Source organism: Myotis lucifugus, unplaced genomic scaffold (assembly GCF_000147115.1).
Source record: "Myotis lucifugus unplaced genomic scaffold, Myoluc2.0 scaffold_210, whole genome shotgun sequence".
Lineage (NCBI taxonomy): Eukaryota > Metazoa > Chordata > Mammalia > Chiroptera > Vespertilionidae > Myotis > Myotis lucifugus.
Window position 1 is genome coordinate 1,183,818 of NW_005871258.1, and position 23,366 is coordinate 1,207,183.

General features: G+C 38.1%; 1 protein-coding gene across 3 annotated transcripts in view; it reads right to left on the bottom strand.

Annotated features, from left to right (window-relative positions):
* The window catches only part of LOC102419945 (testis-specific gene 10 protein), a 123,540-nt gene that overhangs the window by 79,298 nt on the left and 20,876 nt on the right, over positions 1–23,366 (bottom strand). For 2 of the 3 annotated variants that reach the window (XM_023761520.1, XM_006097734.3), the window contains exons 3-8: positions 21,248–21,313; positions 19,441–19,570; positions 18,912–19,067; positions 11,770–11,940; positions 11,602–11,679; positions 10,790–10,941 (exon numbers count right to left, since the gene is read on the bottom strand). In XM_023761520.1, coding sequence (XP_023617288.1) covers positions 10,790–10,941; positions 11,602–11,679; positions 11,770–11,940; positions 18,912–19,067; positions 19,441–19,491 — 608 coding nt within the window. In that variant the 5' untranslated portion in view covers positions 19,492–19,570; positions 21,248–21,313. The remainder of the gene's footprint in view (positions 1–10,789; positions 10,942–11,601; positions 11,680–11,769; positions 11,941–18,911; positions 19,068–19,440; positions 19,571–21,247; positions 21,314–23,366) is intronic. The other variant, XM_023761521.1, reaches the window with a different exon arrangement.

The window sequence follows — 23,366 nt, forward strand, 5'->3', positions numbered from 1 at the left end:
TACCTGGAATAGATTTTAATATTGAAATCTTTTTTAGGCTCAAACACCCAAACTCAAATTAAACCTGTCTGGGAATCACTGAACACACAAACCCAAACTAACTTTTTATTAACAGACTAGAGGCCCAGTACACAAAATTCGTGCATGGGGGGTGGAGGGGCAGGGCCCCCCTCAGCCCAGCCTGCACCCTCTCCAATCCAGGACCCCTCGGACATCCCTCTCACAATCTGGGACCGCTGGCTCCTAACTGCTCACCTGCCTGCCTGCCTGCCTGCCTGATTGCTCACTAACTGCCCCCCCTCCCCCCCGCTGGCCTGGTCGCCCCCAACTGCCCCCCGCCACTGGCCTGGTTGCCTCCAACTGCCCTCCTTGCCAGCCTGGTCACCCCATGCAGCCTACTATTCAGTCATTTGGTTGTCCCTCACTAACCCCACTGCCAGCTTGGTCACCCCATGCACCTGCTGTTCAGTCATTTGGTCATCCCTCATTAACTCCCCTGCCTGCCTGGTTGCCCCAGGCAGCCTGCTTTTCAGTCGTTTGGTTGTCCCTCGCTAACCCCCCTGCGAGCCTGGTTGCCCCACACAGCCTGCTGTTCGGTCGTTACTGTTACTGTGATGTTGTCCCAGACAATTTGCATATTCCTCTATTATTAGTATAGATAGCTCTGTCAGTCATTCAACTGTATGGAGAATTCTTACTTCTTGGACCTTGAGATGTTTGATGTACAGGTGCAGAAACACGAACTTCTTTTGTTTTTGTTTATAATCTGCTTCTAGGAAGTATTCTGAAAACATGCCAGCTTTTCACAAGTGTTAATGTATCTGACATGGAAACCCAAACAGAAAAATTCTGCTACTAAAATACTATACTTATTTAGAAAGTTAATTTAAGCAGTATAGAAACACAAATACAGGCTAGTCCTCGGATTATGTTGGACTTGATGTATGTCGTTTTGTGGTTATGTTGCAATCTACCATTTACAGTATTTATTTAAAAAAGTTCTGTCATTTCGGTGTATGTACATATGTGCTTTAAGTTTTTCATTTATTTACCACAAATAAAGGTCAGGAATTGTTATCTTTCTTTTAAATTTTTTTTTTTACTGTTTCACTTAATTACTGCTGTGTATGTGTTCCATGTGAGTGACGTAGGTGCTTATGTAGGTGGGTTCCGACTTACGGCGAAAATCGCGTTACAGGAACAGATCTACGATGTAACCCAAGGACCTACTGTAATGAATATTGCCTTTGAAACCCTGGGGATTTTGTTATCAGCAGTGAAACCCAAACAGCAATGGATGCACCTCATTTTGGCTGATTTGGCCTAGAAAATGTACTCAATTTAGAGATATTGAAATCTAGACATGTTTTGAACTGTTCTCAGGACTCAACTTTTAATAAGTAGAGTATACAAATAGAATAAAACTAGTCATTTTCTCATCAATTGACAATGGAGAACAGTATTTTAACTATATTGAATGTAGTTGGATTTTACAGCTCCTAAGTAGGTTCTTTGTAATTCTTTGTCTTTTGTATAAGTAAATAGGAAACGTATGATAAATGTGAGTGCATTATAAAATATAAGCTATTGATATTTGAAAAACAAATTTGGAGCTGACTTCTCAGCAGAAAGAATAAAAGTCAGAAGACAGTGGCAGAGTATTATCAAAGTGCTAAAATAAAAATATTCCCAACCTTTAGCATTCTCTACCTACCAAAATATCTTTTAATATCAGCAAGGTTGTAACAGAAGTGGTAGAAATGCTCAGCTTCAGATACATTTTGAAGTTAGGATCTACTAGATTAGATATAGGTGTATAAAAATACAGGTTTTAGGCCAAAAATTAAATGAACAGAGGAAATTTTATGGACTTAAATATACATATGAGAAAAAAGAAAGCCTGAAAAGTAATACTGTAAGCATTAATCTGAAGAAATTAGAAAAAAAGAAAATAAAAGGTAAGAATAAAGAACAAAAGTTAATAATAAAACAAACAAGAGAGAGGATCACCAAAGCAAAACGTTGGTCCTTTGAAAAGACTATTAAAAACAACAGACTAGAAAAAGAAAAAATCACTACAGATTCTGTGGACATTAGAATGTTGAAGGATAATGTAACATAAAAAACATTATGTTTTCTAATTTTCAGAATATGGACACATGCCTCAAAAAAATACATACTGAGCCCTAACTGGTTTGGCTCAGTGGATAGAGCATCGGCCTGCGGACTGAAGGGTCGCAGGTTCGATTCCAGTCAAGGGCATGTACCTTGGTTGGTGTGGAGGAGGCAGCTGATTGATGATTCTAACTCTCTATCCCTCTCCCTTCCTCTCTGTAAAAAAATCAATAAAAATATATTTAAAAAATACATACTGAATGGCATAAGAAGAATTTTCTAAATGTTCCTTCATTCATTAATTAAGTAAAATCTTCCCTCAAAGAGAAAGTTCAGACTCAAATGGCTTCACTGCCAAGTACTAAAACTGCAATATTATATAGATGGTTGTAGGTATTGAAAGAAAACAAAATGAATTGGAAAGATTATCATAAGGTTTACATTACTTGATACCAAATTCTCATTTTTAAAAACCCCAATGAGGCAAATTGTTGGCCAATTTCAATTATAAAAATAGATGTGAATAGCTTAAACAAAATATTAGTTAACTGAGACCAGAAATCTATAGAAATCATAATATACCCTGATTTGACAAAGGACATCCATTCCTAAAAAAAAAACAACAGAAAAATAAACAAAAAACTCTAATTAATTTAGGAATAGAACAAAACTTCTTCAACCTGATAGAAGTCATCTATGAAAGGTGAAAGATGTACAGCTAATATCACATTAACTACTGAGAGTCTGAACGCTTCCCCCTTGGATGTGAAAATACTGAAGAATGTCCACTTCATTTTTATTCAACTGTGAACTTGATATTCTAGCCAGCACAACAGGTAAGAAAAGAACAAAAAACATGCAGATTGAACAAATAAAATTGCTTTTATTTGCAGATGACCTAATTGAGTGTATAGAAAAATCAAATGGAATCTACAAAAAGACCACTAGAACTAACAGGTAAATTTAGCAAGGGTATAGAATACCAGATAAATATATTAATAATAAATTGTAAAACTTCTGGTTTCAGCTCTGACATGTAAAAAACTTAGAAGACATCATCCCCATTGTTACAAGAAGAAAAAGATGACTAAACTGAAAATCAAAGACTTTTTGTGAAAACATCAGGATAGTGAGGTGCAGAGTGTATTGGCACCCTAAAATATGAGAAGAAAGGCAAATCCAGAGTCACAACTGAGGTGTGCTCACCTGGAGCAGAAGCCTCTTAAATCATAAATGATTAAAACATTTAAATGATAATGTTGATGCAATGCTGGAAGCTGAGTGTGCATTAACGTGAGAGGGAGAAGATCCTAGGGGCCACATTCTTAGAGGGCCCCCATATTTACCTTCAGGAACCCCACTTGATTTTCACAGTGAAGATCTGAAAAAGGATCCCTTTTGTCTCTGACAGGGAAAAAGTATTTACTGTAAAATATGCCCAGAGCATTCCCCAAAATAAGGCTTACTCTTCAAGTGAACAAAACTTTACCAGAGCTTATCCCAGCTGGGGAAGGGTATTCCTTCCACTCTATCACCTCTAGCCTTCCAGTTCCACATAAGTAATTATAAAAATAAACAAACAAACAAACAAACAAATTAACGAAGTTATATCATTGAAAAACACAGGTAATATCAGAGTCCAGAGATACAGATGCACCAAAAGACTGAGATTTAAAGTACATGACTATAGAACACTAGAGGCCCGGTGCACAAAATTCATGAATGGGTAGGGTCCCTAGACCTGAACGGCAATCAGGGCCGATCAGGTTCCCTGCCTCCCTACCTCCTCACCTCCCTCCTTCCCTCATCACCCACACGCTGCCACTCTGTGGTTACCTCCCTCCCCCTGCCTCCCCATGTCCCTGCCTCCTCCTCCCCTTGCTTCCTCAGCACCCCACCATCACTGCCGCCAGTTGCCTGCCATGTTTCACGCTGTCCCCTGGTAGTCAGCGCACGTCATAGCAAACAATCGAATTCCTGTTCTCCCAGTTGAACTCCTGAGAGGACACTTTGCATATTAGCCTTTTATATATATAGAAGACTAGAGGCCCAGTGCATGAAAATTCGTGCACTGAGGAGGATCCCTCAGCCCGGCCTGCACCCTCTCACAATCTGGGACCCCTTAGGTAGGGTCCCTAGGCCTGGCCTGAGATCAGGGCCTATTGGGGCTTTCCTTCCCCTGGCTGCAGGCAGTTGGCCTCACTCCCACTGCTGTCACTGCTTGCCATCTGTGTAGCACTGCCTCCCTCCTGCCACCAGTGGCCTCCCTCTGCAGGCGACAGGTGTGGAGTGCGATGGCTTGGCTGGCCTGGACCTCCCTCTGTGGGATGATCGCTGGGCTGCAGCACACCTACTACAGCATCACCACTGGTGGCCTGGGCCTCCCTCTTATTTTGCTTGGGGGCAGGGCCAGCCTAGTGAGGGGCCTTCTGCCTACCTGATCGCCCCTAACCACTCTGCATGCCTGCCTGATCGTCCCTAACCGCTTACTTGGGGGCAGGACCAGCCCGGCGAGGGGCTGTGGTGGTTCTGGTCTCTGGTCCTTCTGGTCATTACGCTTATAGTGGCTGGCCTTTTATTATATAGGATATTCCTTCCCCCTCTCCTAACAAGCACACTAACAGGATTCCAGGATAATCACAGTGAATTACAACTGAAAAAGCTCAGGTTGCAGTCTTACTGAGGAGGAGTAGGTAGGGAACCTAAAGTCAAGAGAAGATACAAAAAATCAGGACAATCGAGGAATCTGAAGCCTCTGGAACCTACAGCTACAACAAACATTGAACACAACTCAACTCCTCTAGCAAAGTAACATAAACATTCACATTAAAGGCCTCTTTAACCTCAATTAACCAATACCCACTACAATCTGATTCACCCTCAACAAAAAATCATAAGACATGAAAAATCAAGCAAAAATAGAACCATGAAGGGTCAGAATCAGACTCAGATATTGCATGGAATGGGAAGTATCCAACAGAAAATTTTAAGTAACTATGATTAACTGCTTAGGGGCACTAATGCAAAAAGTACACAATATGCAGTAACACGTGTATAATGTAAGCAGAGAGACAGAAAGTCTGAGAGAATAACAAAGAAAGCTAAAAAAACAAAATACTGTGACATAAATGAAAAGTGCCCTTGATGGGCTGATCAGTAGACTTGAAAAAGTCAAGGATAAAACACTGAGTTTGAAGACAGGTCAATAAAAACATCCCAAATTGAAATACAATGAGAAATAAAAGAATAAAAACATATAGAACAGAATATCCAAGAACTGTGGGTATGACTGAAATACCAGAAGGAGAAAAAAGAAGAAAATAAACATGAGAAATATTTAAAGTAATGTCCTAGAACTCTCCAAAATTAATGCACACTATGTGCAGATAACTGTAGAATACTGATGAAAGCAATAAAAAATCTAAATAAATGAAGAAACATTCTACATTAATGGATTGAAACACTTCATATTGATAAGATGCCAATTTTTCCCAACTTGATCTAAAATTCAATGCAAACCCAATTAAAATCCCAGAAAGTTATTTTGTAGATAGCAATAAACGGATTCTATAGCTTACATGGAAAGGCAAAAGATCCAGAATAGCCAATACAATATTGAAGAAAACAAAGTAATAGCAACTCCTTCAGACAGCATGGTTTTGCAAAAGAATAAACAAAAATAGATCAATGGAACAGAAAGAAGAGCTATATATAGGCCCACACAGATATAGGCAACTGAACTTGAAAAAAGAGCAAAGACAACAGAGAAGGGCAGTTTTTCAACATATGGTGCTGGAACAAATTTAGGATGGCCTTATGCAAATTAGTGAACCTAAATACAGACTTTACATCTTTCACAAAAATTAACTCAATATAGATCACAGACCTTAAGTATAAAATGCAAAACTACACAACTGCTAGAAGAAAACAGTAGAAAAATATGTGTCCTTGGGTTTGATGAAGAGTTTTTAAATACAGCACCAAAATCAAAATCCATGAAAGAAAAAGTTAGCAAGTTGAACTTTATCAAAAATTAAAATGTCTGCTCTGCAAAAAACACTGCTAAAAACAAATGAAAATATAAAGCTCAGACTGGGAGAATATATTTGCAAAGCACATATCTATCTGACAAGAATGTGTATCTAAAATATACAAAAATTTTTTACGACAACAATAAGTAAAACAATGAAAAAATGGGCAAAAGATCTAAATAGATACCTCACCAAAGAAGATATCCAGATGGCAAATAAATATATGACATTATCTGTCATTGGAGAATTAAAAATAAAAACAGTGAGCTATCACTATACACCGACTATAAAGTCTAAAATACAAAATCTGACAATGCCAAATGCTGACAAGGCTGTGGAGCAAGAGAAACTCATTAATTGCTGGTAGAAATGCAAAATGGTAGAGTCACTTAGGAAGAGAGGTTGGCACTTTCTGATAAAGCTAAAGATAGTTTTACCATATGACTCAGCAATTGTGCTCCAAGGTATTTACTCGGCTGATTTGAGAACTTATGTCCATACAAAAACTTGCACAATAAAGTTTATAGCAGCTTTATTCATAATTGTCAAAAACTGGAAGTAACTAAGATATCCGTTGACAGGTGTATGACTAAACACACTGTAGTACAAACATATGATGGAATATTGTTCAATACTAAGAATAAATGAACTATTAAAGTATGAAAAGACATGGATAGACCTTCAATGCACACTGCTAAGAAGCAGCCTGAAAAGGTGAAACACTATATGATACAAATTATATGACATTCCAGAAAGGCAAACATCATGTCTGCCAGGTTATCAAGGTCAAAATCAACAGTGATAAGTCATATTGATAGTATGTACTTATAATACCCTGGATATATATTATCTCTGTGATCTTTCTTTCAAAAACATATTACCCACTCAAATCATGAAAAAAACATTAGACAAACCCCAATTAAGAGACATTCTACCAAATACCTGATTAGTACTCCTCAAAACTGTCAAGGTCAGGGGTCCTCAAACTTTTTAAACAGGGGGCTAGTTCACTGTCCCTCAGACCGTTGGAGGGCCGGACTATAGTTTAAAAAAAAAACTATGAACAAATTCCTATGCACACTGCACATATCTTATTTTGAAGTAAAAAAAACAAAACGGGAACAAATACAATATTTGTATTTGCATGTGGCCGTAGTTTGAGGACCCCTGGTCAAGGTCATCAAAACTAAGGGAAGTCTGAGACTGTCTTAGCCAAGAGAAACATAAGGAGACATGACAACTAAATATAATATGGTGTCCCAGATCAGATCCTGGTACAGAAAAAGGACATTAGGGGAAAATGAAAGAAATCTGAATAAGATAGGGGCTTTAGTTAATAATAATGTATCAATGTTGTTGCATTAATTGTAACAAATATGCCATGCTAATGTTAATAAGAGAGGAAACTGGGTATGAGGAATGTAGTAACTCTGTAGTATCCTTACAAATTTTTTGTAAATCTAAAAGTGTTCTAAAATACAAAGTTTATTTTAAAAACAATTGTATTTTCATATTCAGGCAATAGACAATCAGAACATGACATTTTAAATTCCATTTACAACAGCATCAAAAAAATAGGATATACTTAGGGAAAATATGACCCAAAAAAGCATTAAGACTTGTACACTAAAAATAATAAGATAACGTACGGGAAATTAAAGATCTAAGAAAAAGAAAAGACATACTGTGTTCATGAGTGGAAACACTTAATATTCTTTAGATGTCATTTCCCCAATTTCAATCAAATTCCAAAGCAGGCTGTTTTTATATTTATGAAGCTAATTCTAAAATTAAAATGCAAAGTAACTACAATAGCTAAAAGAACTTTGAGAAAGAACAAAGTTGGAGACTAGCATTACCTAATTTGAAGACTTAAAACAGAGTAATCAGGAGTGTTGTATTTGGCATCAAGATATATAAATATGTTCATCAAACAAAATAGACAACCAAGAAACAAACCTACACATATATGGACAACTGACTTTCTACAAAGGTGGAAAACAATTCCATGTAGAAAGGATAGTTTTTCAACTAAATATCCATATGCAAAAAAGTAAACTTCGATCTATATCTAGTACTATACACAAAAAGTAACTTGAAATGGATCACAGATCTAAATGTAAGAACTAAAACTATAAAACTGCTACAAGAAAACATGGGAGAAAATCTCAGTTACTGAAGATTAATGATTTCTTTAAAAGAACACACAAGCTGGATATGAATTTCTGAAAATCAATAAATTTCATTTAATCAATATCAGGAACATTTGCTCCTTAAAAGACACTGTTAAGAAAATAAAAAGACAAGCCACAGACAGGAAGAAAATATATACAAAACACATACCTGACAAAGGACTTATACCAAAAAAAACTTTCACGACTTACTTATGATATGAACAACTCGATAAAAGTGTGCAAAAGATTTGAACAGAAACTAAGGAAAGAATATATATATATATAATCTCCCATAAGCACATGAACAGATGCATGAAATCATTAGTCATTAAGGAAAGCAAATGAACCATAATACATACCTATTAGAATAGCTAACATTAGATTTCACACACCAAGTGTCGGTGAGGATATGGAACAACCAGAACATTAATACACTGGTGGTGCAAAGGTAAAATAAAATAGTGCAACCACTTTGGGAAACAGTTTTCAGTTTCTTCTGAAGTTAAATATATATCCATCATGTGATTCACTCACTCTATCTACTCTTCAGTATTTATCCAAGAGAAATAAAAGTATTTGTCTATACAAAGACTCACAGAAGAACATTCATAACAGTTTTATTTGTGTAGTCCCAGAAAGCAAACAACCAAAATGTCTATGTGGTATATCCACACAATGGAATACTAGTCTGTGATAAACAGAAATAAACTCTTGATTATATGTGACAACATGCATAAATCTCAGAATAATTATGGTGAGTAAAAGTAGCCTGGCAAAAGAAAATGTACTCTGTGATTTCATTTATATAACATTTTAAAAAATACAAACAAGTTCCAATGACAGACAGCAAGTCAGTTGTTGCCTAGGGATTATCAAGGTAGGGTGAGGTTATAGAAGGGTCTGAGGAAACTTTTGGGAGCGCTGGTTAGGGCTACTATCCTGAATGTGGTGATCATTTTACAGGTACATTCATTCATATGTCAAAACTGACCAAACTTCAATATCATTAAAACAATTGTACACCAAAAATATCTCCAATTATACATCTATCTGTTAGAATATTTTAATAATCTACTAAAATGCTTTCAAAGAACCTCTAATGACCTGGGAAAATGCTTATGGTTTACAATTAAATGAAGTGGCTCAAATATATAACTTAATATACAACGATGTCAATTACATCGAAAGGTTATATACACACATATAAAAATATTTCTGGTTAGAAACAGATGTACATTACTAAAAGTCTTCCCTGGGTTATGGACTCATGGGTGATTTAAATTTTCTTTACACTTTTTTCTATTTCCCAAGTTTTCTTTGTTGATGCTGTTTTATTTGATTTATCATTTTTTAAAATATGTTTTTATTGATTTTTAGAGAGAGAGAAAAAGAGAGGAATAGGAACATCGATGAGAGAGGTACAACATTGATTGGCTGCCTCCTGCATGCCCTCTACTGCGGATCAATTCCGTAACTGGGGCATGTACACTGACTGGGAATCGAACCTGGGACATCTTGGTTTCTGGGTTGACACTCAATCACTGAGCCACACTGGCTGGGCTTGAAAATTATTTTTATTTTACCTGAGATTGCAAATGTCTTTTTATGCAGGAAATTAAAGAAAAGGTGAAGGGAAGAATTTGAGTGATTATTTATCCTGACAACTGATTCCAATATAGGCATCACAGACCCAATATTCTGGGTTGAAAGATCAAAAAGAAGACTCTGGGAACTCATGCGAATCAAGTATTATCTGTAACTTAGTAATTTGTTTCACACTCACGTGAACTATTATTTTTCAAATAGATCCCCTGAAATTCAACCTTACTGAATCTGTACAACCTCTGTTTTTCACATCAATAGGTACCAAAAGTAAAAAACAAAACAAAAACCTACTAGCATAGAGGTCCTCAAAAACGGATTCCCTTCTACTTATTGCCTGCAGGCTGCTTTACTGGAATGTCTTATGCTACTGCACTGTATGTAGGATGGGCTAAGCAGTGTCGTTTACATTCAGTTAATAAGTTCCATTACACATTCCTATTTCTCTGCTATGACTTTTTCTTATATTCTAAGCTGCTCTAAAACCTGTACTGTGTGTGTTCTTACACTGTTCAGATCCCAGAACATAATTTGAGTTATAAAGGTAAATTAGTAATCAAATGCTAAGTGAAACATGCACTGTGCCCAGAATGGCTTTGTAAAAGCTGTTTTAGTTAAACATTCAGGCTTTCTCCTTATGTGAGACTGAGATTACTAAATTTGAGTCCTGGTTAGGTGTGGCATTACCAGTCTGCGATTGATCATGGGGAAATCATTTAATGTATGCTGAGACTTCTACAACTGCTTCGTAATAATCTTCCCCTCAATTAAAGTCAACAAATAACTTAATTACCATTATAAAATATACTACAAAAAGCAGAGTCATTAATAATAAACCATTCGTTGTTCAAAGGCAGTTTAGTTTACCTCAAAGAATTATTCTCTGCTTTTTGCCTGCCAAGTTCACTTTCGGTATCCATTGCCTTTCTTGCTAGTGATTTCATTTCTTTCTCCACAGTGGTTATGGTCTCCTTCATCAAAGTCATATTTGACATTTGCTCCATACGTTCATCATCAAGCTACACAAGTAGAATGACAAGATTACTGCTCCCCTATCTACTGCATTTTTTACTCATTATAAAAACATAGTACAGATGAATTTATAAATGCATACAATTAAATTTGCTAACAGAAAGTCAAATTCCATTAATTCTGTTTATATAGTCATAATATCTCAAATATAGCATCTCAAATCCTTCATTAATAAAAAAGGTGATGCCTCACATTTAAATTCAGTTTACATATATTTTTCTCATTAGTTTTCATTTCACCATCATTTTCTCTACTCTAGCTACTCTTTAGGTAGAATAATCCAGTTTCCCTGTATCTGGAAATGTTCTCTGTAATGAAATACAGAGATGAAAATTGTGCTAAAATCTCTGAGAACGCATCCCTAATTTTTTTTACAGCCATTTTGCAACCTAACATGAAAAATATTATACTCTCATTTTTAAAAGGAATAAACAGTTTACAACAAACACACATACACACACACACACACACACACACACACACACACACACACATATACACACACATAATCTCTCACCTTCAGTATTTTAGGATTAGAAACCCTAGCATAGAAAAATAAAAAGAACCTCTCTGGACATAAGTAAAAAAGGAAAAGGGAAAGTCACTGACAGTTTACAGCCAAAAGTGCAAAAGTAACTTTTCTTTACATTATGAACTGTACACTCCAGCTCCTCTATCCTCTGTTCCAAGTGAGCTTTCTCATTAAACGCTGTCTCTTGAGCAATCTGGTTAAAAAAACAAAAACAAAACAAAGCATTTTCAATGTCACTGTGTCGTGTTTCACAAATGTTCACATAGATAAAATTCTCTCAAACCTTTAGCCTTTCCCTCAGACTATCTCGTTCTGTGGTCATTCTTCGTAAATCAGTGAAGGCTACATCTCTTTCAGTCTCCACCCGCCGGAGGATGGCATGTGCAGTTGTTGATTTAGGAGACTTACAGCTCTTCATCATTTCTCGGCGAAGCCGGGCAATTTCTTCCTGCGCCTATTATTTAAATACACAGACAGACTCCTGTTTAGAACAGACACAAATACAGCTTTATATACAGTTGTTGAAATCCAAACCTATTAGCAACAGCCATGGAGTAGGGTAATGTTATAATTTTGACTTTATCCAAATAAATGCAAATGATGCCCCCAAAATGCAAATGCTTACAAACAGAATTTTGCTTTCCAAGACCTTTGCCAAAAATTTTTAAGAAATTAATTTGGGGTCAGTCAATGCAAGAGAAATATTTAGTAAGTTATATATGATATACACCATCCATCTTGTGATATAAACATGAATTCAGCATATATTAGAGAATTCAGGTAAAACACTGGTTTGATAAATATTATCATAGTGTTACAGTCTTTCTCTACATAAATGTATATGCCATAGTCATGAACTAGATACCTTTACCTTGACAGAAAGGCCCACTAATCTTTAATGACAACCCAACATACTCTCTACATGCTGTTCAACCATCCTTGGTTCTAAATCTATTCTATGCCTTCAGATGATTTCATATCCTACTTTGGGGCTTAAGCACATATCTTCCTCTCTATTGTAATCACTACCTACTCAACTAGTCTCCAAGTCTCAGAGGAAAATATGTTACTTCCCAATTTCCATAGCTAAGCCTTCACCAGAATCCTGGACCTCATCTCCTGAAGTGTCTTCTAAGATATCCCTGACTCAACTATAATCATTTCCTCTCACTATGAGTAGCACTCTCTGTACTGGCTCTTTCTCCCCTGCCTTCAACCATGCACAGGGCTCCCATATCTTGAAAACCTGGCACTTAATCCTGTTGTGCCCATTTACCAACCTATGACTCTCTCTTTCTCTCCTTTGTTTTAGTGTCTGTACCATGGCATGTTCCTTACTATCCACTTTCTCACCCCACTGTAACCTGGCTCCCACATTTTGCAGAATTTCAACTAATGACCTGAACAAATCTAATGGCCTTTTCTCAGTTCTTGTTTTTGATACTTTGGCAACATTTGACATTGTTTTGAACTCCCTTCTTGATATAATTCCCTCCCTTGGTCTTTTACCATTTTTCTGCCTTAGCTTCCTATCTTCTTTCTCTCTTTCCAATCCAATAAAACTTCCCAAGATCCTCTGTATATAGCTTTCTCATTCAGAGACCTCACCCACTTTGAAGGCCCAAAATTCACCTCTAGGCAGATGAATTCTAAATTGAAATATTCACCTCTTGCTTTTCTCCCTACTCCCATCCTACATTTCTTTTTTTAAAAAAAATATATTTTATTGATTTTTTACAGAGAGGAAGGAGAGGGATAAAGAGTTAGAAACATCGATGAGAGAGAAACATCAATCAGCTGCCTCCTGCACACTCCCTACTGGTGATGTGCCTGCAACCAAGGTACATGCCCTTGACCGGAATCGAACCTAGGACCCTTGAGTCCGCAGGCTGACGCTCTATCCACTGAGCCAAACCGGTCAGGGCTCCCATCCTACATTTCTTGGTGCCTGATGGCGATTCCTACCTGAATGTACTCCATCTATCTGAACAAAACACATCTTTTCCATCATATCACCAATGACTTCCCTATTTCTTTTTCTATTACCACATTTCTTCAGTCATTCAAAACAGAACTTCAGACATTTCCATTCCTCCCTCCATTTGGCTAGAATCAAATCTTGTTAAGTCTTCCTTGGCAGCATCCTAGCCCAGTCCATAAATGCCTCATACATGGACTACTACAACAGCCTTCTAAAAAGTCCATGGTTTCTCCCTCCTCTAGTTCTCTTGAAGGAGAAATCTACATATATAAAAGGCTAATATGCTAAGTGTCCCTTCCCTCCATCTGACTGATCACTATGATGCACACTGAATACCAGGAAGCAGACACTCAATGCAAGAGCTGCAAAGCTGCAGTGAATTGGCAGTGGCGGTTCTTGGGTGACACACCCCAAAACCAGAGAGGAGAGAGCCTGATTCCTCTTGGGGCCACGTGATACCACCTTCAGCCATGGGTTATGATGTTGCTGGGGCACTGGTTTACTGCACACTTGTGTTTGCGTTACATAACCTGTACAACAGCAACTTTGCAGAGTGCCCTCTCATACTCCAAGACCACTCAGGGGAATGTCAGAGAGCCAGTTTCGGCCCAATCCCTGCAGACCAGGCTGAGGGACCCCACCTGCCAGAGGGACCCCACTCATTCAGCAGACACTGGGGAGCAACCATGGGAGGTTGACTCCAGGACATATCCAGCCCATCTCACCCAGTCCCACCTGCCAGCCATCTTCTAATTAATTTCCTTTCAATGTGCATGAATTCATGCATGGGTCACTAGTCTACACTAATAAAAGAGAAACATGGTAATTAGCATATGACCGCTACCCTTCCCATTGGCTAATCAGCATATCCTTATGCAAATTAACTGTCAGCCAAGATGGCGGCCAGCAGCCATGCACTGAAGCGAACAGGGAGGCTTGTTTGCTCCAGTGATGGCGGACTCCAACGTTCCCCGCCTGACTTGCCGGCCTCTCAGCTGCAACTCTAAGCAACTATGTTGCAAATATAGAAGCTAAACAAAACCCCAGAAACCGGCTTTCAGTCAGCGGGCTTCAGTCAGCCGGACTGCAACATTGTATCAAATACAGAAGGTAAAGGCCAGAAACCTGCTTTCAACAGCCGAGGCCTCAGAGCTAAAGCTGGCCCAGAATAGAAAAAAAAAGAAAAAAAGGAGCAGTTGGGAGCTTCAGTCACCCGCCAGCCTGAAAACAGCCCTCAGCCCCTTAGCCAGACTGGCCAGGCACCCCAGTGGGGACCCCCACCCTGATCCAGGACACCCTACAGGGCAAACCAGCCGGCCCCCACCCATGCACCAGGCCTCTATTCTATATAGTAAAAGGGTAATATGCCTCCTGGCACCGGGATCAGCGTGACAGGGGGCAGCGCCCAAACCCCCTGATCACCCTGCGGCTCTGTGAGTGACAGGGGGGAGCTCCTCAACCCCCTGATCGGCCCTGCCCTGTGCATGACAGGGGGGAGCTCCTCAACCCCCTGATGGGCCCTGCTCTGTGCATGACAGGGGGGAGCTCCCCAACCCCCTAATAGGCCCTGCTCTGTGACAGGGTATGGCGCCACAACCTCCCCATCGACCCTGCCTTGAGTGTGACAGGGGGCGGTGCCCCAACCCCCCAATCGGCCCTACCCTGAGCGTGACTGAGGGTGGCATCACAACCCCCCGATCCGTCCTGCTCTGTGCATGACAGGGGGCGGCACCCCAACTCCCCAATCGGCCCTGCTCTGAGCCTGACCAGGGGCTGCACCTAGGGATTGGGCGTGCCCTCTGACACCCGGGAGCAGGCCTAAGCCAGCAGGTCGTTATCTCCCGAGGGTCCCAGACTGCGAGAGGGCACAGGCCAGGCTGGGGGACCCCCCCCCCCCAGTGCACAAATTTTTGTGCACCGGGCCTCTAGTTGTTATATAAAAAGGTAACATATAAAGATTGTGTATGAGATAAAGAAGATAATATAAAATTCTTACCAGATTAAAAATGTAAAAATGAGGCTTTAGTTACATTTTTTCTGCTTTAAAAAAAATAAGCTGCGCATTGCTTATCAAGCAAAGTATAAACTACTTGTAATGCCCTTGAACAGACTCCACCATATAGTCCAGAAGCTAGTAAACTATACCAAATCTCACAGGCCAAATCCAGCAAGCCTCCTGTGTTTTGTAAGTTTATAAGCTGATAATATTTTTACATTTTTAAATAGTTGAAAATAATCAAAAGAAGAAAAACATTTCATAACGGGTAAAATAATATGAAAGTCAATTTTCAGTGTCCATAAATAAAGTTATATTGTAACAGAGCAAACATATTCATTTGTATATCATGTGTGGATGCTTTTGTACCACAAAAACAGAGCTGAATCGCTATGACTGAGATCATGGCCTGCAGAGCCCAAGATATTTATTACCTGGGCCTTCACAGACACGTTTGCAGATTGCTGCTCTAGTTCAATCTACCTCACAAGTGTCGGCTCCCCCGTCCTCCACTGTCACATACCTTTGATGCTGTCTTTGAATGAATCACTTGCCTGTGATTTCCCTGCCTTTATCATGTGCCTCACATCATTTCTTTAATCTGAATGTTCCTTCTTATCCCTTTCAAGATAATAGAAAACCCATTCATACATCCCTCAGGACTCAAACTCTACATAGTCTAGTGAATATTTCCTTGATCACCATAAAGAAAAATACCCACTTATTTTATTTTTCAATATCTTTAAACTACTTATGCTATGCTAAACTAACAAAAAATAGCCACCAAATACAACGATATACCTTATCTCCCCAATAAGACTGCCAACAAAGAAAACAGTGTCTGAATGTTTTCAAACTGTGCTTCCTGGATTAATGAGGCAGTGCAGTAGCTCACACTAGCTTCTTATTAACTAACTAGAGGCCCAGTGCATGAAATTCATGCACAGGGGAGGGAGTCCCTTAGCCCGGCCTGCACCCTCTCCAATCCGGGACCCCTCAGGGGATGTCCGACTGCTGGTTTAGGCCCGATCCAGCAGTGATCGGGCCTAAATCAGCAGTTGGATATCCCTCTCGCAATCTGGACTGCTGGCTCCTAACCGCTCACCTGCCTGCCTGCCAGCCTGATCACCCCTAACCACTCTTCAAGCCTGCCTGACCGCCTTTAACCATCTCTGCCTACCTGCCTGATCACCCCTAACCATCTCTGCCTCAACTGCCTGTCTGCCTGATCGCTCCTAACCCCTCTGCCTGCCTGATTGCTCCTAACCACCTCTGCCTGCCTGCCTGATTGCCCCTAACCACCTCTGCCTCCTTGCCTAATCACCCCTAACCACCTCTGCCTCAACTGCCTGTTGGCCTGATTGCCCCTAACCATCACTCTCCCCTACCAGCCTGATCACCCCTACCCGCTCTGCCTGCCTGCCTGATCACCCCTAACCACCTCTGCCTTGGCCCCTGTCACTATGGCTTTGTCCAGAAGGACGTCCAGAAGATGTCTAGTCTATCCAGTCTAATTAGCATATTACCCTTTTATTAGTATAGATTTACACTTCAAATCTCAATATAAAATTGTTTATGCCCAACCGGCCTGGATCAGTGGTTGATTGTTGACCTATGAACCAGGAGATCATGGTTCAATTTCCGGTCAGGGCACATGTCCATTTTGGTGGCTCGATCCCCAGTGTGGGGTGTGCAGGAGACAGCTGATCAATGATTCTCTCTCATCATTGATGTTTCTATCTCTCTAATCCTCTCCCTTTCTCTCTGAAATCAATAAAAATATATTTAAAATAAAATAAAATTGTCTGAAGAGAAGGAATATAGCAAAAATTTGAGGATCACTAACAAAGTATACTTATGCAAGTATAGGATTTTCTATCCAGAGGTTTCAGTAAAATCTCACATCTTACACTCATACGCACAGAGTTCTCATTAAAGGTCTCTCCTGCCCCTTAGCAGTTCTGACCCATTAATCATGTGTATGTACACTGACTCAGGTTTCATGGTACAGACACAGACACCAGGGAATTCCAATCAAACCAAGTAATCACCCCACACACTTAGAAGTAGTAGTTGCTTTTTAAATTGCTCAAACTAAAAATAAGAAAGCTAATTAGGGAAGAGAATATCATGTGTCATCCATTAAATAGCTAATATAATGTTTAAAACTTTATAATAAAAGACAATGCTGAGAAAGAAAAAAGTTAGTAAGATTGAGATTAGAGTGAAAGAAAAGAGCACTGTGATTTAACCAAAAGGATTCTATAGTATACTATATACTCTGGGCATTTATTTTACATATTAAGATATATGCCCAGACAGATCCATTTCCCCCTGGGCCAATTCTCCTATAATAAGCTTAATTAAATGGCAAAGAGCAGACCCAAACAGGAGTCAGATAATCTTGACTGATTCCTGCTGTTCTTGGGCAAAATAGTTAACCTTATTAGCCTGCCTTCCCATATTAAATGAAGCAAACAGGCCACATAATCATGGTATCCAAAGTCACTGTAGTTATTTAAAAAGAGATGAGTGCCCTACCTGGTTTGGCTTAATGGCAGAGCATCAGCCTGTGGACTGAAAGGTCCCAGGTTCAATTCCGGTCAAGGGCACATGCCCAGGTTGCAGGCTTGAACCCCAGGAGGGAGCGTTCAAGAGGCAGCCAGTCAATGACTCTCTAACATCATTGATATTTCTATCTCTCTCCCTCTCCCTTCTTCTCTGAAATCAATAAAAATATATTCAAAAAATAAAATAATAAAATAAAATAAAAAGCAATGAGTAAGCTTGACTTTAAATTAAAATACAACCCACTAAGGTGAACTTTAAAACTTCAAAAAAACCAAACTGGCAATGTTCCATCTTATGATTATTTTTTTCTCTTACAGTGGCAAGCCTATCACCCTGTGCAAAACTGCTGTAATTCTTAATTGAATTTGATATTTTTAAAATATTATGCTGGTAATATATGGTGTTTAATATTTGTGAAATAAAGAAACTATTTGGTTAATAGAGGTATTAATTTTAAGCTAAAAATAGAGATAAACTGATTTTACTCTCTGAAATTAAGTTATATTGCAGTTCCTAAGTAATTGATAGTACATTAAAAATGATATGTTACAATTTTTTAATCTCCAAACTCAAATATTTTTACCTTAAACTCAACATATCTTTCTATTTAATGTTTTCTCCATTTCGTTTTCCAAAAATCAGACTATTTCTATGCATGTATATGACCTTATATGGGTATGGGGATAACATATGTATCTGTGCACACATATACTGTATTGGAAATATATTTCATTAAAAATACCTTAAGAATGAAGGTAATTCCTAACTGGTAGTTAAAGTAATTTGATTGGCAGATTTAAGCATACCTAAAGAATTACATATCTCTAGAGTTAACTGTTATTACTTATATATTTTGTTTCCTTGTAAACAAGTTTACCTGTTCATAAAGAAGAAAGGTCTTGTCTCTCTCAGATGTAAGAACCTTGACATTACCCTGAATTTCTGCCAAATGACGCTCATATTTTTCCAGCATGCACTTAAGTTCTTCACGGTCTCGTGTGGTCTTCAAAAGCTCTACATCACAGTGTGTAGCCTACAATTATGAGACAAGAAATGTGAAGTACTTCTTTAATATGATGGCAGTTCACAGCCTTTACTTAAGCAATCATGATGGTATAAAGAAAGGAAATGATGGAAAAAATTTTAAAAATCACCTCGCTTTTAAACAGCTTCATTCCAAATTGCTCCACATTTATCTGATTACCTCCTAACTATGACAAATACTGAGGATAAAGAACCAATTTCAATGGTCCACTGTCCATCAAAGAGAACTCTGTCTCCCAACATCTTTGATATACCAATTCATGCCAATCAACCTGAATTGTTTCCAGATTAGGTATATTAAAGAATAAAAGTCAGTGTTTGAGCAATAAACTCCAAAATATTTATAACTTTCCAAAACTTACCCGGGAAGATGGTGACAGGCGTCTTGGACTTTTGGATCTACTTCTGATCATTTTCTCAAGTTTTGAGCTTCACTCTTGTAGTGATCTTTGATCTTTGTCTGCTTCTAAGGTCTTGATAAAGGAATTGAGTCTGGAAGGAGATTTATTTTGTGATGTTTTAGTCTCTATAATTATCTTGCCAGGGAGAAAAAAATCAGGCCAATATTTCAAGCTAAACTACAGCAACATTTTCTACATCAAGTTGAACACACACAGGATTCTTAAACATAATAAATGTGGTCTTTTTAAAAAAAATATTTTTAATGATTTCAGAGAGGAAGGCAGAGGGAGAGAGTGATAGAAACATCAATGATGAGAAAGAATCATTGATCAGCAGCCTCCTGCATGTCCCCATTAGGGATCGATTCCTCAACCTGGTCATGTGCCCCTGACCAGAATTGAACCCAGGACCCTTCAGTCCACAGGCCAATGCTCTTTCCACTGAGCTAAACCAGGTAGGGTAATAAATGTGGTGTTTGTTTTTTTTTAATATATTTTATTGATTTTTTACAGAGAGGAAGGGAGAGAGATAGAGAGTCAGAAACATCGATGAGACAGAAACATCGATCAGCTGCCTTCTGCACATCTCCTACTGGGGATGTGCCCGCAACCCAGGTACATGCCCTTGACTGGAATCGAACCCGGGACCTTTGAGTCCACAGGCCGACGCTCTATCCACTGAGCCAAACCGGTTTCGGCAGTGTGGTGTTTTTTTTAAATTTTATTTTTTAATATATTTTTTATTGATTAAGATATTACATATGTGTCCTTATCCCCACATTATCCCCTACCCCCCGCTCATGCCCTCACCCCTCCGTTGTCCGTGTCCATTGGTTAGGCCTATATGCTTGCATATAAGTCCTTTGGTTGATCTCTCCCCCTGACCCCCACCCTCCCTTACCTTCTAACTTTGAAAAACCACACTTTAAAAAAAGCAGTTAGTTTTCGTTCTTTCCCAGCATTTCTGAATGTTCTATATTTTGATTTAACTAAAAGTACTCCTAAATTTACCCAATAATTTTGAAAAGAAAATAAAGAAATTTCAGAGAGGCCAGAAATGTCCAAAGGACAGTTATAAATCCTAAAAATAAAATTAATTTGCTTAGAAAAACTTGTATAGCATCTAAGTTTTGTGCAATAATTGTTCAAGGAATGAATAAATTAAAGGAATACTGGATATTCTATAGTTATAAGAACTTTCAAGTGCATTCCCATTCACTTTAGCATATTTAGAAACATTTCTTTTATATTTATTTTACCAATGCTATATTGGGAGGAAATAACAGATATACTTACAGAGAAGGTGTTTCAAATATTTTAAATAATAAAATGAAAATGTCTAAACAGAGCAGTTTTCATCTCACATTGTTAAAGTAAACATATTACCTAGAACTAAACAACAAAACTTGACATAACAGATATTTCTTACTAGGAAAAAGAAAATACGTAGACAAATGCATCTTACATGTTGAGAATTAAATTACTCACAGTTATCATTTTAAGTCAGTTAACAGCGAAGGGCATTGATACTTAAAACTAACCAAAAGTTCTCTCTAGGAGAGCAAGGAGTAACGATGAAATGGAGCAAGAACAGCATTGCTCTTACACATGGGAGTACCCTGTGCACCAAGCAGAGGCTGACTGTAGAACACAAACATTTTTTGACTGTTCACAAAATCATTAGAGTCAAAACATATGTACAATTTTTTATAGTTTTACTATATTAACAAAAATAAAAATTATTACATAACATATAAAAGGCACTTACAGATCTAAGTCTTTTTCTTGTATCTTCCAATACTATTATATTATTTTGCTGGGAAATGAGTTCAATCTGAAAATCAAGCCAGAAAAAAATTATTTGGATTTTAAATATGTAAACTGATTTAACTGGAAAAAGAGAATATAAAAAGCAAGCCACTTAAAAATAAAAACATGCAGTGAATATTTTACAAAAGAAACAATACTCCACCTCTTTATGTTTTCCTACATTTGATGGTAAAAGGACCTAGGATGAAGTATAATAGTTTCTTTGAATTAGCTAATGTATTGTATAAAATATTGACATTTTTTTAAATTACTCCCCACAAACTAGAAAAAATGTCAATACTAATTATAATCCTGAAGCTAATAATATGGAAGAAATAAAAGAATGACTAGGATGTTAAAAGTTTTCCCATATCACCCATGTTCAGAAATGATTGTCTTTTCCTTTGAATTCTTAATAGCTTAGTTCAATCCAACCCACAAAATCTTTTTGTATAAGATTTATGACATCAAACATACCCAGTCTCATAGTATAGTTCCCCATAGTTATAGTTTAGTTTAGTCTATAACTAAATTGTATGTTCCTAGAGGCCAGTGAATATGTTTTTATGCAAAGTTTAAAGCTCTCTGCTGAAAGTTGGCAAGCTAGTTTAATTTATTTCTCAATTCATAAACCTCTCATTATTCTAAACTAAAATGTACTATATTTTAAATGTACTATATTTAATTTTTTTAAATGTACTATTTTTAAATATAATCTAGGACTACTGTGCCTCATTTGTTCTTTTGACTAAAGTACTTTTCTAAGATGTCTCTGGAAGTCATACTTTTATGAAATATTAAGGGTTTTTATGGTATGAGACATAACATATACAGTTTGGGTAAGCTTATGTATAGTTATTTGGATAGACAATTTTCAGTGCTTTAATTATACTACTATGTAGACACTAAAAAAAAGGATAAATATTGAGTTGTGTGTACAGATATCCATACTAAATTAGTATTAAACCTCCACAAGGCCACAAGTTTTATTTAGTATGACACATTCTTGTAAAAAATAAATTTATATACAAATATCCTATATGCAGATGGAAGAAAATTAATCTCTCTCTATATATATGCACACACAAAAAGAGGTAATATGCAAATTAGGCCAAGACACCCTAATGGGTCATGACCAGACAGAAGGAGATTGCACGCACAGGTGAGGCCCAGAGCAGAGATAGAGACAGAGACGCGGGGGGGGGGGGGGGGGGGGGGGGGGGGGGTCCAAGCAGACACAGGCAGGGGGGCAGAAGGGGCCTGGGGCAGAAGTCAGGCGCAGGTCCTGGCTGCCTGCGGCTCTAGTCAGGCCTGACTCGCATGGCAGCCTGTGCGAGTCAGGCGTGGGTCCTAGCCACCCACAGGGTGGGCCCTGGCCACCCACAGGGCGCCTCCTCGCACGGCGGGAGGCGGGGCGCCGCTGGTCCTCTAGTAACATATAAACTGAGGAAGATGGATTTTGTCTAGTTATTACAGTGTATGATTACAGTAGATGTTATTTTATATAGGTGAAAATCTTTAATAATAGATATGTATTACTTTACATATAAAAAACATAATGCTGATTCTGCTCTGAAAAACAAAATGAAAAGATGCTAACCCAGTTTGTTCATTTATTTGACAAATGTTTAATGAGGACCATGTGCCTGACATTTTGCTATATGCTAGATCTAGTGGTAAATAAAATAGACAGAAATCTCTGTCCTCATGAAGCTGACATTCTACTTAAAAAGAGAAAAACAAAAGATATTGGTAAAATATATGTCAGATAGTGAGTGTGTTGTTCAAAAAATATATATTGAGCACTCACATCTGTTCTTTGCACTGGACATATAAAAAAGTGGACAAAATAAATTAAGATCCCTGCCTTTGGGGATGTTATATTCCAGCTGGGTAGACAATAAAAAACAAACCTAACAAATAAATTATATAGTACAATAGAAAAAAAGGGCAGAGTTAAGGCAATTGGGGTGTTTATGAAGGAACAGGTTAGAATTTTAAATAGAGTGATTGGGGAAGTCCTCATGAAAAGGAGCCCTTTGAGCAAAGACTTAAAGGAAGGAGCAAGTCAACCATAT